This window comes from Triticum aestivum, chromosome 5B (assembly GCF_018294505.1).
Source record: "Triticum aestivum cultivar Chinese Spring chromosome 5B, IWGSC CS RefSeq v2.1, whole genome shotgun sequence".
NCBI classification, from domain to species: domain Eukaryota; kingdom Viridiplantae; phylum Streptophyta; class Magnoliopsida; order Poales; family Poaceae; genus Triticum; species Triticum aestivum.
In genome coordinates this window covers 427,938,754-427,952,469 of record NC_057807.1, presented here as the reverse complement: position 1 = coordinate 427,952,469, position 13,716 = coordinate 427,938,754, and the positions used below count along the sequence as shown (strand labels likewise).

General features: G+C 49.7%; 1 protein-coding gene across 1 annotated transcript; it reads right to left on the bottom strand.

The window, feature by feature from the left end:
- Positions 1–11,001: 11,001 nt before the first annotated feature.
- On the bottom strand, positions 11,002–12,749 carry LOC123112256 (zinc-finger homeodomain protein 1). Its single transcript, XM_044533205.1, has one exon. It carries the CDS (start codon positions 12,489–12,491, stop codon positions 11,598–11,600), a length of 894 nt encoding a protein of 297 aa, XP_044389140.1. The 5' UTR covers positions 12,492–12,749; the 3' UTR covers positions 11,002–11,597.
- Between the last annotated feature and the right edge of the window lie 967 nt (positions 12,750–13,716).

Below are 13,716 nucleotides of genomic sequence, written 5' to 3'. Positions count from 1 at the left end.
GAATCCTGATCCTCATCACCATGGAAACGATTGTCGTAGACGGACTTGTAGTTGGACGAAGTTGAAGACATGGCGCCATCCGAGTAGTCCAAGGTGTCGCCGGAGTGATAGACATGCAAAAAGAGCAAACACAAGCAACACTCAGAAATACAATGGTTAGCGCACACAAAGTGTCCATCATGTAAGAATGAGTCCGTGCGGCAAGAATGGTCGTGACGAAACGCATGAAGCTTATCAAGATGATCTAGAATGAGATGCAAAGAATTCATGGGAGGAAATGCAATCATTGTGCACACAAATGTGTTGTAAATATGATCAATGCAACCACGGTGCAAAATGATGTCATAGTGAGACGGTTTGTCAATAGCATGAATATGGAAATGGATGCTCAATATGTGTATGTTATCATGCAATTGATGGAAGGCAATGTGATCATTATGTATGAATATGCCATCAAGGAAGATCACAACAAATTTGCTAAGGAAGTGAACAAGCTCATATATCATGGATGACATGGAAATAAATGTAACAAGACAAGCAAAATGTGAGTCAATCCATGCATAGGGTGCAAACTTGTGGTGAGTATGATAAGTCCATCGAGCATGACATGTATGAGCACAATCAACAAATATGGAGGTGTTGGTGTACCAAAGCTCGATGTCGAGGCATGAGTGGAGTTTCGAAGGTGCATCCAACAAGTGCGAGCGCTCCTCAATGTGAAGGTCCATGTAGCCAATCTCCAATGTCGCTCCTCCGTTCACGAGATGTATCATGTAGACAACAAGGAGACAACAATGAAAGAGTGACCCATCCAATATGCGTATTTGAGGATGGCTCAAAGGAAAAGAGGTCACCTTTAGGAGTTTCTCAAGGATGATGGAGTCGCACATCATGTATGCCTTCACATAACCAATATGTCTCATGACGATAATGCCTTGTGAATCCTTCAAAATGAAAGAACATGATAAACACTCGAAAAAACAAATGAGGTTAGCGAAAATGCAAAACCTATCATTCGAGTGGTAAGATACCCAACAAGTGTATGCATCATGCTCATCATAAGAAAGTACAAGGGAGCATTTTATAGTATGCAGGCATATGATGCAAGAACAACCAAATACAATAGGCTCAAGTAAACAAGCATGCATCACAAGTAAGTTGTCAAAGTCTCCAAGATCAATAAGCATAGGATGGTTGCACTCAATACAAGTGGATATGAAAGAGGAAACTAATGGACACAAGAGACAATGATCAAGATATATCATGTGAGAGGCATGAGCATATATGTCATCAACCCAAGAAAGCGAGTAATAGTGGACACATGGGTGATGCAACATAGCAAGCAATCATAGCAATCAAGTCAAGCAAGCTAGTAGTGCGAAGATGCAACTTACTAGAAGGAATCATGGCAAGCATGTCATGTGTGCAAATAGTGGGCATGAATAATGGACATGACATAGCACAAGCATGAAAGCAAGATATGAGTAGAGTGGCATGGATGTATTGGCGAGAGGCCATATGTAAATAGCAATGGGTCATCATGACTCTCCCAACACAACAAGCATCGATAGCATGGGGCACATGATAAACATGGCAATAACAACAATGATCTCCACCAAGCATGCAAATACACATAGGGTCAATCATGGGTAGATGCAAGCAAGGGTCACAATTGCATGGCAAAGGCATAGAAGCAAGTATAACATGCAAAGTGAACACGGGAAAATGAGCATAAGGTGACAAGTGGTAAATAGCCCATAGCCGTGTGAGAGCCAAGTAGAAGAGATGTGTGTAGTCCTTGCGCAAAGGGAATGGTGGTAAGGATAGTCCACGGGATCCCAAGTCATCGTTGCTCTCAAGAGCTCGTTTCGTCAACTCTTAGGATTGAGAGGTTGACGAGTATATGAGAGTACCTACACAAAACAAAGACAAAGGAAAAATTGTGTGTGCATGGTATATGTACACATCATCCATCATGATGCGCACGAGCATGTGTCGGTTAGCACAAAATATCCAATGCTCAAATAAATGAGATGCGTGATATAGAAACATGTCATCCATCATGATAGGTTTGTTATTATGTATGGCATAATGGAGACTCAAAGGATGTAATGCATCATGAGAAATATCTAGAGCATTGTTATTCATGGAATGCATATGGTGCAAGCAATCATGGAAATCATGCAAAGCATGAAATGCATCAAGATCTCCTAATATGTATGAGGAAACTATGGGGGTCTCCTCATGAGTATTAGTGGAAACATCACATGGAGAATATTGACAACATCCAAAACAATGCATATTTGGAACAATGTGATCATGGCATGACATAGTAGATGAATTGCGCAAATCATGTAAAGGAAGCATGGCAATATCATCACAAGAGAAGCAAAAGCCAATGACCATCATCTCGTCATCTATGCCATAAGTGCAAATGGGATTTATTTTAATGGGGCATGCATAGTTACTATGTTGAGATTGAAATGATGCAATATGGGAGATCTCACTCATAGCATATGACAAGTTCAATGGATTGTCAAACATGATGTGACCAATAGAATTTTCACATGATATCCTATGGAGCATAGCATCACAACTAGGCAACTCAACATGCTCATCATCATATTCATCATAAATAGGTAAGTCAAGGCATGAAGAAGTGTCACTAGCATGAAGCATGGGAATAGGTGGGTCAACATCATGGGAGCAATCATTGTCAAGAGGGTCCACTAGTGGGACAAGAGAAGCACCATCACCTATGTTACCTTTGGAGCGTCGCTCATGTGTTGTAGGTGAGGTGTTGAATATCCACTCGTTGTCATCTTCATTTTGATGGAACCATGTGGGGGGTGTATCATTGTCCACCATGGCCATCGGTTTTCCCTTTGGAGGGAAGGACTCGTCGAGCATAGGCATGTCGTCATGTAGGAGACCTAGCACCATAGAAGAAAACACACTAGGAGTAGAGGTTAAGTCGTTAGAAATCACAGTGGCCTCACATGCCGTCTCAACTATCTCACTCGCTAAGTGTTGTGGCTCACTCACTTCCTCAAGGATGCTCTCACTCATATGGTTGGTGGAGTCACTCAAATGGCGCTCAACCTCACATAGGATGTGTCGCATGCTCTCATGTGTGGGGCTAGTGGTGGTCACACTCATCCTCTCATAGGAAATGCTCTCAATGTCACGTATGGAGGAGTCACTCATGTCACTCATGTGGTGGTGGCTCTCCTCACATGGCACTTGGGGCATCTCGATATATGTGGGTGTCGGAGAGATGTAGGTGCAAATGTCTCCATGCGCGGTCGCGTAGCTTGACTCAGAGTAGGAGTCCAATGTGGGTGCCGTCTTCATGTTGTTTTAGAGGTTCGTGCTTGTCGCCGTAGTCGAAGGGGATGGCCCTTGCTCGACCGTCTTTTCACCGTCTTGGTGTTGGAGGCCCATATGATGTGGCACCTCATAGCTCGTCTCCATGACCGAAGGGAGTTTCCCATGCTCGTCCATCTTACTTGAGGGGCTTCCGAAGATGGAAGTGTCGCCCTCACTTGTAGGTGGTCGCCTTGGACTTGATGAAGTCGATGTAGGCGTACTCGTGGGAAGTAGGCGAAGATGTCGTACGTCCAAAGGCGAAGATGCCTTGATAGCACTTGGCGAAGATGCCGAAGTGGTTGATGTAGTCGTAGCACCGTCTTGGTGGTGGTCGTCTCGCGGTCTTATTTTGTGCTTATGAAGCTTCGACTTGGCATGAAGTAGGGCTTGTTGGGACTTGTGCATTTGCGCTTGTGGAGTATCGTCATGATGATGATGATGTCGCTGTCGTGCTTGAGCTCGTAGAAGATGCCGTTCGTCGTCGTCGTGCACATGATGCTTGGAGGTGACTTGCCCTTCATGACGATGTTGATCACGAACGTGATGGTGGTCGCCATGTAGATGTGGACGAGGAAGATTTGCACTTGCATCTTTTTCGCGCTCCGAAGACTTGTGGCTTGAATGTCGCCGCCTTGAAGATGATGAAGGGGAAGTAGACTTGAGCAAGGTCCGAATCTCCTCCATCCTTGCATCTTGCTCCTCTTTATGTGCGGCAAGCTTCTTGTCGATGTAGTCCCTTCTACTTTCTTCGGAGTGACGAATGTCAATGGAGATGTTCTCGATGCGCTCTCGCAATCTTGATTGTGCGCCTTGCACTTGTCGTTGTAGATCGAAGATAGACGCTTTGGTGATGTAGTTGTGCACGCCGTCGTTGTTGTCGTAGACCAGAGATGAAATGCCTTGCCTATCCATCACAAGACTCGAGCAAATATGAGTGGGAGAAAGAGAAGAACTTATACCAATGTACCTTGACCGATGTTGACAATGAATCAAGTTCACTCAAATACGGACAATGAAATAGCACTATTGGTACCAATCCTTGTCGGTTCTCACACCTACACAAGTAAAGCTTTGGGTGGAGCTCGGTGAGGATAGTGGCACAAAAATTTAATGCAAAATGTTAGCAAGAGTAAATAATGTTGAAAGAGATTCACAAATTCGCAAGTGAAACAAATGGACCAATAGCAAAGAATGGCACACGGAAACACACACACGGATAGATAAATGGGGTCATGCAACCATGGAATGAGCACAAAATGTGGAATCCACGAAAAACGCTCGTGTTGCACAATTCAAGAGAGACGCTAGCACGATTGCTCAATAGGCAGATACGACACTTGTGCACAACCTATAAGATGCAAAATGGATAAACTTTCTATCCCAAGTATGCTATGTATGTATGGTTCCCGGTGTTTCTCTCAAGATGATCCAAGATGATCGGATATGACAATCTTATGTGCAATGTGGTATGATGCTATGGCACTTGCTTACAAGCTTCTTTGCTCTCTTTCTTTTGCTTAAAAGCTTTATTTCTTTTTTTTCTATGGCCACTTTTGCACAATGCACAAACCAAGATAGCAATTGTGTATATGCGGGAACAAACTTGTGACACAAGATATGCTGCCGATATATGCACCACGATGATATGGTATATATGCTATGGGAAGTATGATCACTAATGTCACAAGTAACGTTGCCGACAATACTCAAATGGCTAGTCTCGATAGGCAAGTAACGCAAAATGGGCTAGGGGTTATCAATGCAATTTGCAACGGGAATATACAATGGTGTCGTCGAGGTTACCGTCCTTTGCGATGATGAGTAGCGGTGTTCTTGATGTAGATACCAAGATGATGGAGACTCGTCCCTAAGTAGCCGAAACACCTTAGGAAACGGAAAAAACCGCGAACTCAAAATCTCAAATGAAAAATGTCAAATGGTGGTAGCAGAAAGCGGTGGTGGTTTGCACTTGGCAATGCGGAAGTGGAATGATGGCTATACACGTGTCCGAGTTGAAGTTGCCGTCCCTAAGTAGCCGAAACACCTTAGGAGACACAAGCCACAACTCAAAAAGGCTCAAACAAAATTGGGTTAAGTTGGGGTTGTCGGAAGTGTATGGTGGGTAAGTCTATGCGGAAGTGGTGGTGGTGGTTGATGAAGAAGCAATCGTCCCTAAGTAGCCAAATATTGGGGAACGTAGTAATTTCAAAAAAATTCCTACGCACACGCAAGATCATGGTGATGGCATAACAACGAGAGGGGAGAGTGTTGTCCACGTACCCTCGTAGACCGTAAGCGGAAGAGTTATGACAACGCGGTTGATGTAGTCGTACGTCTTCATGATCCGACCGATCCAAGCACCGAACGTACGGCACCTCCGTGTGCAGCACACGTTCAGCTCGATGACGTTCCCCGGGCTCCAATCCAGCAAAGCGTCGGGGATGAGTTCCGTCAGCACGACGACGTGGTGACGACAATGATGTTCTACCGGCGCAGGGCTTCGCCTAAACTCCGCGACGATATAACCGAGGTGGAATATGGTGGAGGGGGGCACCGCACACGGCTAAGGAACGATCCGTAGATCAACTTGTGTGTTCTAGGGTGCCCCCTGCCCCCGTATATAAAGGATCAAGGGGGGAGGCCGTCCGGCCCCTTGGGGCGCGCCAAGGAGGAGGAATCCTCCTCCTAGTAGGAGTAGGATTCCTCCTTTCCTACTCCTACTAGGAGGGGGAAGGAAGGGGGAGAAGGGGGAAGGAAAGGGGGGGCGTCGCCCCCCCCCCCTCCTAGTCCAATTCGGACCAGAGGGAGAGGGGACGCGCGGCCCACCCTGGCCGCCCCTCTCTCTTCCCACCAAGGCCCATGTGGCCCATTAACTCTCCCGGGGGGGTTCCGGTAACCCTCCGACACTCCGATTTTCTCTGAAATCACCCGAAACATTTCCGGTGTCCGAATATAGTCGTCCAATATATCAATCTTTATGTCTCGACCATTTCGAGACTCCTCGTCATGTCCGTGATCACATCCGGGACTCCGAACAAACTTCGGTACATCAAAACTTATAAACTCATAATAAAACTGTCATCGTAACGTTAAGCGTGCGGACCCTACGGGTTCGAGAACTATGTAGACATGACCTAGAACTATTCTCGGTCAATAACCAATAGTGGAACCTGGATGTTCATATTGGTTCCTACATATTCTACGAAGATCTTTATCGGTCAAACCGCATAACAACATACGTTGTTCCCTTTGTCATCGGTATGTTACTTGCCCGAGATTCGATCATCGGTATCCAATACCTAGTTCAATCTCGTTACCGGCAGGTCTCTTTACTCATTCCATAATACATCATTTCATAACTAACTCATTAGTTACAATGCTTGCAAGGCTTAAGTGATGAGTATTACCGAGAGGGCCCAGAGATACCTCTCCGACAATCGAAGTGACAAAACCTAATCTCGAATTATGCCAACTCAACATGTACCTTTGGAGACACCTGTAGAGCACCTTTATAATCACCCAGTTACGTTGTGACGTTTGGTAGCACACAAAGCGTTCCTCCGGTAAACGGGAGTTGCACAATCTCATAGTTGTAGGAACTTTGTATAAGTTATGAAGAAAGCAATAGCAACATACTAAACGATCAAGTGCTAAGCTAACGGAATGGGTCAAGTCAATCACAACATTCTCCTAATGATGTGATCCCATTAATGAAATGACAACACATGTCTATGGTTAGGAAACATAACCATCTTTGATCAATGAGCTAGTCAAGTAGAGGCATACTAGTGACACTATGTTTGTCTATGTATTCACATGTATCATGTTTCCGGTTAATACAATTCTAGCATGAATAATAAACATTTATCATGATATGAGGAAATAAATAATAACTTTATTATTGCCTCTAGGGCATATTTCCTTCACCAAACACCTTAGGAGACACGAATCACTACTCAAGCAACCACATATACAATGGGGAACAAAATTGGTTAGGTTGCGGAAGTCGATGGTGGCTATGCGGATGATGTGGTGGAGGGCTTAGGCAAACTTGCCAAATTTTCGAATCTTTTATGGAGTCAAATGTTGTTGGTGGTATTTTTGTGGGATAGGGGATGTCAAGAGAGCTTCAAAACGAGCTAAAGAACGTCAAAATCGGAGTTCGGGTGAATTAGTTATGGACAAAACAAAAATCAGCCGAAGTCTGAAACTACAGGTTACGGACGTCCGGAAAGGTCGGATGTCCGGGGCGTCGGACGTCCGGGAAGGTCGGAAATCCGTAAATTCGGTTCGGGTTAGGTGTTCCGGTCGTCCGGAAAAGGTCGGACGTCCGGTGCTTCGTGGGGGTCCGGACGTCCGTAAATCTCCGGTCGTCCGGTGGGTCAGGGTCAACGCGAGATGCGAGTTCGGGGGCGCGATTTTGGGCGGAAAATGGAGATTTCGGGGTCAAAATTGACGAGATTTTGTGGATGAAAGATGGGGAAACTTGGGGAGATGCTAGATCCATTTGAAACCAAGCAAATCCATGGATCAAAATCAACAAAACATCATCAAACCAACAAATCACAAAAAAATTGGGGCTATTTTTCGTGGGAATTTTCGGATTTAGGACGAAATCAACAAAATCAAGCTAGGAAAAGAGGGGCAGGGGCTCCAAAAACGTGATCAACGTGGCTCATGATACCAAGATGATGTAGGGTGGAACCCTATGTAGACGATCTTTCACGTTTGGAGTGGATCCTACGGGAAATCACGAAGAACACGCGGAAGCACAAAGGGGAACACGGAGGAAACGAGAGAGAAATCACTCAACCAACAAGGAATCAATCACGCAAGTGCTAGATCACCGAACACAAAGAGATACATATGATCCACAATCAACAAAGGTAAGGATACAAAGGTAACCGATCTTCTCCGTGAGGAGGTCTTGAATCCACAAGGGGATCTTCCCACGAGGGGGTCTTGAATCCGATAGGATCTTCTCCGAAGAGGCCGCGGTCTCTCACGAGGAGGAGATCCGATGGATGAGCGAAGCTCTATCTCTAACTTGAGCTAAATCAACGCTAAATCTAACTAGGAGGAGGTGAAGGAGTATATATAGTCTAGGGCCACGAAGGGGTAAGTGAAGGGGTACATGGGCTGCGGCCCAACACACTGTGCGCAGACAGGCGTAGGACGTCCGGAGGGTTCCGGTCGTCCGGAGGCTCGGGAAGGTCCGGACGTCCGGTGCTCTTCGGACTTCCGTAGATTCGGCTCGGGTGCGCTTCGGTCGGACGTCCGGAGGGGCCGGTCGTCCGGAGGCTCGCGGGGTCCCGGACGTCCGGAGTTCTTCGGATGTCCGCAGATTCGGTTCGGTGGTCGCTGGCACGGTCGTCCGGAGGGGGCCGGTCGTCCGGAGCCTGGGAGTCGTCGGACGTCCGGTCCTGGTCGGACGTCCGGCCGCTGTAGCTTCGGGCAGCTTCTTCTCTTGGTCCTTGTACTTGGTGTCCTCGCCGTCTTGTCCATGGTCTTCCTCCTTGTTCCTGGTCATGCATAGCATATATATATGAGGTAGTAACCATGTCTCACATGCGGGAAGTGAAGGTTCGGAGAGGAGCGAGTTCACCTTGTGTCCAAGGGCGTATAGTTGAGGTCTCGTCATAAGTCCCCTTGAGGCTTGGAGAGTAGTCGGAGTATACATGAGGATGAACGTGGGATGCTCCACATCATCGGTTAATCAGGGCGTCAACTTTTACCGCTGTTTTCCCGCAAAAGGAAAAAAAACTTTTACCGCTGTTGCGGCCGCTCTTGTAGACAAGAACACTAATCTGGGAGCCATCAGGTACAAGAGAAACAAGTGTTGCTAGTGGGCTTAACACTGCTTCTCGTGCTCGATTGACAACAAAGATATTACTGTAGTAGGCTTAATCCTGTACTTCCTTCATTTCATGATGTAGTGCATCCGTATTTTTTGAAATTTAAGTTTGATCATAAAGTTAACCAATGTGAACCGCTGCGGCGGGAGCAAAAATTATGCCATTGAAAACTTCTTTCAAACACGAATTCAATGGTATAATTTTTGCTCCCGCCGTAGTCGCCCATGTTGGTTAAAATTAAATCTCAAAAAACGTGGGCGCACTACATTATAAAATGAAGGGAGTATTTCTCTAGAAATTATTGAGCAATAAATAAAACGTGTCTTTATCCTAAAAAGACCTGGAACATTGGTGGGATAGGTCTAATTTTCTCTTCGTGGAGGGGTGGGATATACATACTCCTCGTACGTTGGCACACATCACATGCAATGATTCACCGATAGGAAAAGAAAACGAAAAACAGGAGCAGCAGGCTGCAGCGAGAACAGGCTATACTGCCTCTCCCGAAACAGAAATATGCCACACTCGCCTTTCGGGGCGTGCAGCAAGCATGGCGTTGATTCATAATGCAAAGCTTGCTGCTGCTACAGCGCTCGCTCCAAAATCCATTGAAAGTTTCTCTACAGAAGAGTTCAGCGGGACCACGTACGCTGGACTCCGATCCATAAGTACCATGAGTCGAGTGCCAGCCACGTTGCACCAGTGCAGCGAACAGGAGGACATCGGGCAAGAGCCGACGCCATGGCGAGGCGAGCCACCCGGCATCCAGCGTGAGCCAAGCGCTCCAACAAGTTTTAGCACCGGCGTGTCCGGCGTCGACGCTCGACATGGCTGCCTCCAAAAAAAGCCAAAGCCAAGTCACACGATGACATTTACGAGGAGAGGGGCAAGAGGCGTAGTGCTAGGGGAAAAGATCGCTGCATTTTGGAACGCTGCGGCCTCTCTGCTGCTCCCACTGCATCGATCTCCGGCGCGACGTACGGCGAGCACATGCATGCATGGCATTGGCATTGGGATGGCAGCGCAGGCCCAAAAGCTACAGCGATCGATCCAACCCGCGACTATACTACACGGGTGGAGTGTTCAGCTAAGCAAAGCTGCCAGCACTGCGCTGCGCTGCACGCACCTCTCCCTTGCGCATGCAGTCCGGCCAGGCGGCGAGGCGTAATCAGCTCAGCTCAGCGCAGCATATGCTCCGTCCGTGCTACAGCGACACGCGCTGACATGCACATACCGTAGGGCAAAGTACGTCGCCATAAATTTGTCCCGGAGCTCCCTCCATCCATGTATCCACCCGTGATGAATGCAGCTAGCGGCCGCGTGCGCCCCCTGCGCCGGTATTAAAGGCGACTGATCGATCGATCGATCAGTTGATGGCGGGAGTAAAAACGGAAAGGTATGCAGGGCAGAAGCGAGTAAAATCGGCAGAAAGAGCCAGAGGCCCTTAATGCGGGCAGAACTAATCAAGGAGGAGGAGAAGAACCTTAACATTGCTCGCGAGACGCGGGAGTTAAATGCGGGGGCAGGACGCGGGCGAACGGTCGCATTGATTCATGGCGAGAAAGACAGAAAAATCGGGCCAAGAACAGTGGAGCACGTCATGGAGTGTGCTGCTACAGTTCTGCTGCATGGATCATCGCGCTGGGCAGAACTGATCTTTTTTTTTTATCCCTGGATCAATGGAGGGGACGGGAAGCATTGGTCTGTGCAGAATTAAGCACCCGAACAAATGCCCAAAGTGAGTGAGGTGGGGAGGAAAATAGCTCAGCAAAGAACGGAATGCAACAGTTGTCTATCTTCTTTAGGAGTAGCAATGGCACGCAGGCGGGGAATAGCGACTAGCAAACCTGGACCCATCAGTAAAATTGTCCCAAGGCACGCAGCTCAGCTAGCGACGACAAGAACGAAAAGGAAAAAAAATAGGAGTACTCAGGAGCACGCACGGAATCCATGGCCATGCAGGCAGCCCCGATCCCCAGATACAATACCTCGCCAGCTAGCTGATCGATCAGGCAGTACATTCCCCAGCAAGAACGAAATCAGCAAACGCCCATGGCGCCACAGCTAGGAATTTGAGCAACAGTAAATAGAAATAAAAATGAAATAAAATAGAGGACCACCTAAATTAATCCAGCCAAGAACGAAGGAACGCTCGCTACAGATTAACCTAATGTAAGCTAGCCATGCACCGCCGCGGAGGGGAACGTCGTCAAGCGCGAATGCTATAGCTAAGCTGAACAAGAGAAGCACATGCAGGTACCTATCGGAGGCTAGCCACGGTGACGGTGGGGCGATCAGCTAGCTCAGCTCTGGCCCAGGACGCCAGACGCATCGTGCACGCGGACGGTCGCCGGCCAGGGGGAGCGGGGTCCGTCAAATGCTGGGCGGCTTCTTGCCGAGGGTGTGCTTGTTGTTGTGCATCCACACCTTGAGGACGTGGCGCTTGACGCCCACCTCGTCGCAGAACTGCAGCACGGCCGCCTCGTCGTGCTTCTGGATGCGCCACCCCACGCGCTCCGCGAAGGCCAGCATCTTGTCCTTCTGCTCCTGGGTGAACTTGGTGCGGAACCGCTTCTTGCCGGACCCGGACCCGGAGCCGTACCCCGACGGGCCGGCGCCAAGGGACATGCTGCTCAGCGGGGCCAGCGCCGACATGGGCCCCGCCGCCATGCCCGACAGCTCGTCTGCGTCGTCGCGGCCGCTGTGGGAGGTGGACGGGAGCGCGAGCGGGCGCGGGTGCCCTGCGGCTGCCGCGGCGGCGGCGGCGGCCGCGGCCATGTGGTGCTGGTGGTGGTGCAGGTAGCCCGCCGGGGTGCGGTAGTAGGGCGAGAACTGGTGGTGCGGCACGCCTCCGTAGGGGACCATTGCGGTTGGAGAGAAGGGCGAGCCCTCGCCCCCCGCGGGGAAGTCGGACTCCCTCCGGTGGAAGTTGCGGTGGCAGTTGCACGCGGCGCAGCGGAGCGCGTCGATGCTGCCCTCCTCGCCGGCGGCGATGAACTCGCCGCAGCCGTCGACGGCGTGCCCTCCGATACTGACCGCGTGGTTCTTGAGGCATTCGCGGTACCTGGCACCGCCGCCGGGGGCCTTGGCACGGCCGCCAAGCTCACCACCACCACCACCACCACCACCAGGAGGCTTGTTGGGCGCAACCCCGGCGCCGCCAAACCCCGTGGACAGAGGCGGTGGAGGCTCGTAGCTGGAGCTCACCGGCATGGGCATGGACATCTGCATCTCCTCGTCGCCGTCGTCGTGGTCGTCGAAGTCCATGCTCGCCGACGGCCCGTGTGTAGCCAGGCTAAGCCTCTGGGTTTGCCGGCGTGTTCTCGAGGGGAGGCCGGGCTAAGAGGGGCTTAGCAAGGGTTAAAACTGGGATGAAGGGATAAGAGACGCAGGAGAGAGTGTGGACACCATCTGGCTAGCTGCCAGTTTTGACGACGCGCCGCTGCACCAAGGCTGCTGCAGCGCCTAGGCGATGATGTAACCCTCTCCCTCCCTAGCTTCTCTCTCTGTAGCGAACTCGCTTTCTCTCCTGTTCACCGCCTCCGTCTCGAGTCGCGCACTTGTCTGATCTCCCCTCTCCTCTCTCTCCCTGTGTGCATCCCGGCCGAGGCGTGATGTATGTTCTTTTGCTTCGTGCTCATGTCTTTGCTGGCTGTCCCTCTCCGCCCCGCCCTTTTCATCCGGTTTGGCTCCAATGCCTTTTAAATTGGAGTTCCGAATATTTGATCGTGACTTCTGGTCTTTGCATCTCTTTTCTTTTCTTATTACTCGTGTCTAGAGCATGGTCAACACATTATCCCGCTTCTTGTGTTTTTTTCAGGAGGTGAAATGAAATTCATGAAGGCCATGCCGCTAGATGCATGGACAGGCCTCTCCGGCAGCGTCAAGCAAATTTATTTACTCTAACCCAAAACTGTTTTCCGGGTCGAGTGATGTAAGCAACGCTAGAGCTAGTCTTTCCCCAGAGCATCGAAGTGCGCAACACGTCATTTTCAGGTCCTGATTAAGTAGTAGTCTCTGCACCACACGCAAGCATACAAAACCCTCGCTGTGCTCCTCCTGCACACTGTGCGTTGCGTTTCTACCGTCCGTCGACCATGTAGAGCAGAAGACGTCGAGGATGGTAACGCAGTGCGTTTCTACCGCTCGCTCGGCTTCAGGTTTAGAGACTACCATAAACTAGCTCCATGCGAACCAAGTACTGAAGCAGGACGGGCGTAGGGCCGACCGTCCGTCCATGGCGAAATGACGGAGGAATAAAACGTGGTAGAGCTCCGTCCCGTCCCGTCCCGTCCCCGGCGACAGCCATTTCGATAGCCATATGGCCGGCAACCCGGAGTCCACAGCGGGCGCTTCGACGGTCCAGCGGTGTCCGATCGATCGGGAAAAGCGTCGGGAACGGCAACAGATAGGCTACCCCCTCCCTACGCACGACCGGCCACATCGGGTCCCCGCCCCGCCCCGCCCCGGCCCGGTCGGTAACTCGCTCTCA

Excerpts from the sequence above, each read along its gene's own strand:
- LOC123112256 (XM_044533205.1), bottom strand. The coding sequence starts at position 12,491 with ATGGACTTCGACGACCACGACGACGGCGACGAGGAGATGCAGATGTCC.